The 4,223-nt window shown below is 34.6% G+C and overlaps 1 protein-coding gene across 1 annotated transcript; it reads right to left on the bottom strand.

Moving 5' to 3' along the window:
• Positions 1-2,630: 2,630 nt before the first annotated feature.
• LOC112734853 (uncharacterized) lies at positions 2,631-3,479 on the bottom strand. The gene has a single exon (XM_025784344.3). It carries the CDS (start codon positions 3,163-3,165, stop codon positions 2,860-2,862), a length of 306 nt encoding a protein of 101 aa, XP_025640129.1. The 5' UTR covers positions 3,166-3,479; the 3' UTR covers positions 2,631-2,859.
• Positions 3,480-4,223: the final 744 nt, after the last annotated feature.

The raw sequence follows: 4,223 nt of genomic DNA, 5'->3' as shown, positions 1-4,223 counted from the left end.
ATGTTTGTCGTTTCATAAGTGTATCAGCATATTGTGATTGCTTCATCAAATCATCACATGATTTCGTTGCCTTGTGATGGAACCAATTGAGACCTTTATCAATGTGATTCAAAAGAGGACAATCTTTTTCACTATTTATCTTCTTCCAATTTTTGAAGTTGTTTTCAATGAAAGTATTTGAACCTGTATTGATTGAAGATTCCATAGCAAATAGGTAGCATGATAAACAATATACAGCATCATCTTCAATAGAATACTCTAACCATGAAGGGTATAGTTCAAACCAAGAAGCTTGAAAACGATGACGATGACTTGTATCGCCCGAGAATGGATAATTATCAAGTATTGGTTGATTTGGTCCAACTTTAAGATAAGCTCGACGAAGTTCATCTCTTTTACTTGGATGAAACTTCCAAATCATTGGTCGAATTCCTGGATCTCTTACCAAATGACATACTTCCATTTCTTCAGGATTACGTCATGGGCGCTTTGACTTTAAACTATCTTGTTGAGGAACTAAAGTATTCATGTTTGATGCCTAAAGTATTAAAGAGGTTGGTGTTGATGTAACAATATTAGAAACATCTTCACTCTTCTGACTAGTCTTTTTAAAGAAAGTGTCTATTATTTTCATCTTTTCCATGATTGAACTAAATTTCTACAATTGAAGATTTACATAGATAATAAGATAAACATTATGCAACTTAACTAAACTCAATTAATTTTATTTTTTGTAAATCAATAATATCAATGTCACAAACAATTAATAATGAGAGAAAAAAATTAAAACAATATATGCTAGGATAACATTATAATTACATGATTATCATTTTTAATTTCTTTCAAAAACTTAAAATATTATTATAAGATTATAAACTAGATAAATAAATAAATACATAAATTATTCAAAAAAATAAATAAAAAAATAATTTACAAAAAATAGAATGAGAGATAATAATGAAAGACAAAAAACTATTTGCTATCTTGTAAGTTGTAATGATAATAGAAATACGGAGTGATGTTTTGTTTTCAATTTGAAAAAAGAGAGAAGAATTGAAGAAGTGATTTGTTGGCTTGTTGTTGCAGTTTCAGATTCTCTTCACTTTTAATATGGATTAAGACTTTTTTTTAACTAAGTATATGGCCCATGGCCCAAGTTACACACTAATTTCAAATTATTTTTCACTATACCTACTTCTTGAATGAAAATTACCAAAAGCCATATATTTTTCAAAAGGGGAGGCCAAACATTTTTGTAGGGGACACTCTTTTATTTTTTATTATTTTTGTAAATTAATTTGTTTTTTGGGGAAGTCTTTGCCTCCGTCCATAATAGGTAGCTTTGGCCCTGATAGTGACGATGACAATGACGTTGAAGAAAAAAGTGCACATAAGAAGACGAGACGATAACAATAACGAATAAGGAGAAAGAAGAAGAAACAGCATCTACGTATGTACAAAGAAAAATAACTACGCAATGACTTGGTTAAAAAAACGCTTTGTAACCTAACTGTATTGTTATTTTTATATTTCTGCATTACATTTAGTTATAATTGATAAAATTTTAAAAATATATATTTAGTTAGAATATCCAAGACATCAACACTTGCATACCATGAGGAGTATGTGTTTGGACCAATATGTCTTCACAATTTTTCAAAATTCTAAACTTACCCTGCCTCTAATTGTCACTTTACCTCTTCCTCTAACTCTGTTATTTTACCCTAAACCAGTAACCGCCTGGCAAGGGAAACTGATTGGCAAAGAGGAGCTCTGACCTAAAACACGTAACACAAGCTCATTAAGAGAGACACCAGAGTCGATTCCTTAGATAGACAGATGAATGGGACTTGAGGAAGAAATGTGAAGCACGGACAAAAATTGGAGAAAGCAGATTCCTTGGGCAAGTGAGCCACTTTGAAAAATCATGATCCACTCGGTGTGAAGTAAAAGATATGCACACACCAAGCAACAATATGAACAAATGGAGCTATCAACTGACTCAGCAATCAGCACCGTATGCTGTATGCATGCACATTCTTAACATGTCCTACATAGCAATTGCACACACTCATTCAAATTTTAAACGTGCAATATTGTTTGAGTTGAACTTGCCGACCGATTTCCATGTACAAGTAACTCTGATTGGTTCTTCATATGTAGGTGCTTTCTACAGTACTATTAAGTAACACAGTACATTTAGTTTATGTGAAATTTCATTATGAAACGATTCAACCATTTTTCACGTGTCATATAACTGAACAACATTAATGTAGTACTTTCAGTAATTGGACAAGAAATTTCTCCTTCGACATACAACGGACTACTGTTTATTGATCGGTTATTAACTCTAGGATTGACCAATGCAAGTTAAAGGAAAAACATGCTAAGTGAAATTGATAGCATAAGCATCAAATGGAAAAAGCTCTGTCCTTTAATTTAAGGTAGCTAAGCATGTTTCATGCCAACTAATTTTCCGAACCTTGCACATCACTCCAAGTATCATAACATACTTGACACATCACATTAAAATAATCCCCTTCCATATTCCAATCCACAACCAAAATAATGGGCTCAGCTTCAGTTAATAATCAGAGGACAGAGGCCAACACTTGCACAACAAATTCCCATTTTCGAATAAAATGTAAAAACTTTTATAATGATAAAACCAATTAGTAATTACAGTGTATTGTTATAGCGATTGTATAAACTAATAATCGCCCCCTCTGTGTCTTACAATCATCATCCATCATATCATATAATATATTACATCAAATATAATAACATATTCCATTCATTTCGGATGAGAAACGAACAACAGGAATAATTCAAAACAAAAATAACACCAAACCGGTTCACTCAGCTGGGAGGGGGACGGTTCGTAGGCCTTACCGCAATTCTAGCGGGTATCGGTCGGCCTGTTCCGGTTCCACCACAACTGCTGCAAGCCATGCGACCAGAACCGGCGCATGTTCGGCACCCTACGTCGCCATCGGACCAACGGGAACAGATGCAGGTGACCCGGCCGGTTCCGTTGCAAGAAGGGCAGCGAGGGAAGGATCCGGCCATGGTGTTGGGGTTGTTGTCCATGACAGACTTGACGAGAACCGCTCCGGCCAGGACGCTGAGACCGGTGGCCAGCTGAGTTAACACGATTGGACCCATTTTGGTTTGGTTTGTGGGAGATAAGGGTATATGGAAGAGAGAAGAAAGAAGAGTATGATTTTTTGCGTAGTTAGAGTTATATTGTGGCTGTGGATTGTGGTGATAGTGGTGATGTGAATGATTTTTTTTAGATTTGGTGAAGTAAAAGAAGAAAAGATTAGTTAAATGATAAAAGTGGTTGTGGAATTGTACACGTAGAAGGCGTTGTGTCTGGTGGCTGATATGAGAACCGGGTTTTGGAGTTTGGAGTTTTATGTAGGGACCAGAGATCCTTTGCTTGCTTGTTTGGATTCCCTTCCACTTGCTTACTTCTATTCACGGAGTTAGAGTCAGACACCCTTCTCAATTCCATTTCCCACTCACCTCTAGGCTATTCGTTTAATCAATTTTTCTCTTTTGACTAAAATTCTAATGAAAAGGAAAATATTCATTCGTATTTTCTTCTTTTTGTTAATATTGGGAATTTAAACATTTTCGGAATCATAAAATTAATTAAATTTGAAGAAAAATATTTGATAAATGTTCAAAATCCGAGAAGTATTCTTCTTATGTTTCAAGAACCTTGGCCAAATTTATTCACTGCTTTCTAACCCTAAACCAATAACAATATTAGAACCAATAGATCATGCATGCAAAATATCTTTTACAGTTTTTGGTAGAGATACAAAAAAAGAAAAAAAAAAGTTAATAATCAAAGTGGTCCTGCAGTCGAGTCTCAATGTCGTTTTTGAATTTAAAATTGTCCCAAATTTGTCCCTAAACTTAACAATGGTCGTCCCTGAAATACTTTTCGGTGATAGAATAATGATGTGATGGACGGAGGCTACGCTAAAAGCTATGCTGCATTAGTAAAATGTTGTCATTTCATTTTTTGCGCCAAAATAGAACATAAACGTCGTCTTTTAGGGTATTTTGAGGAGTTTTAACTCCAACATGTTAAAATCCCTCAAAATACTCTAAACGGAGTCGTTTATATTCTATTTGGGCGCAAAAAATAAAACAACGATGTTTTACCAGTCAAGCGTGGCTTCTAGTGTGGCCTCCGTCTAACTACGTCA

The sequence above is a fragment of the Arachis hypogaea genome, chromosome 3 (assembly GCF_003086295.3).
Source record: "Arachis hypogaea cultivar Tifrunner chromosome 3, arahy.Tifrunner.gnm2.J5K5, whole genome shotgun sequence".
In the NCBI taxonomy this organism is placed as follows: Eukaryota; Viridiplantae; Streptophyta; class Magnoliopsida; order Fabales; family Fabaceae; genus Arachis; species Arachis hypogaea.
This window is presented reverse-complemented; position numbering and strand designations above follow the sequence as displayed.

Bases quoted from the DNA above. Each gene is read 5' to 3' on its own strand.
- LOC112734853 (XM_025784344.3), bottom strand. From the start codon at position 3,165: ATGGGTCCAATCGTGTTAACTCAGCTGGCCACCGGTCTCAGCGTCCTG.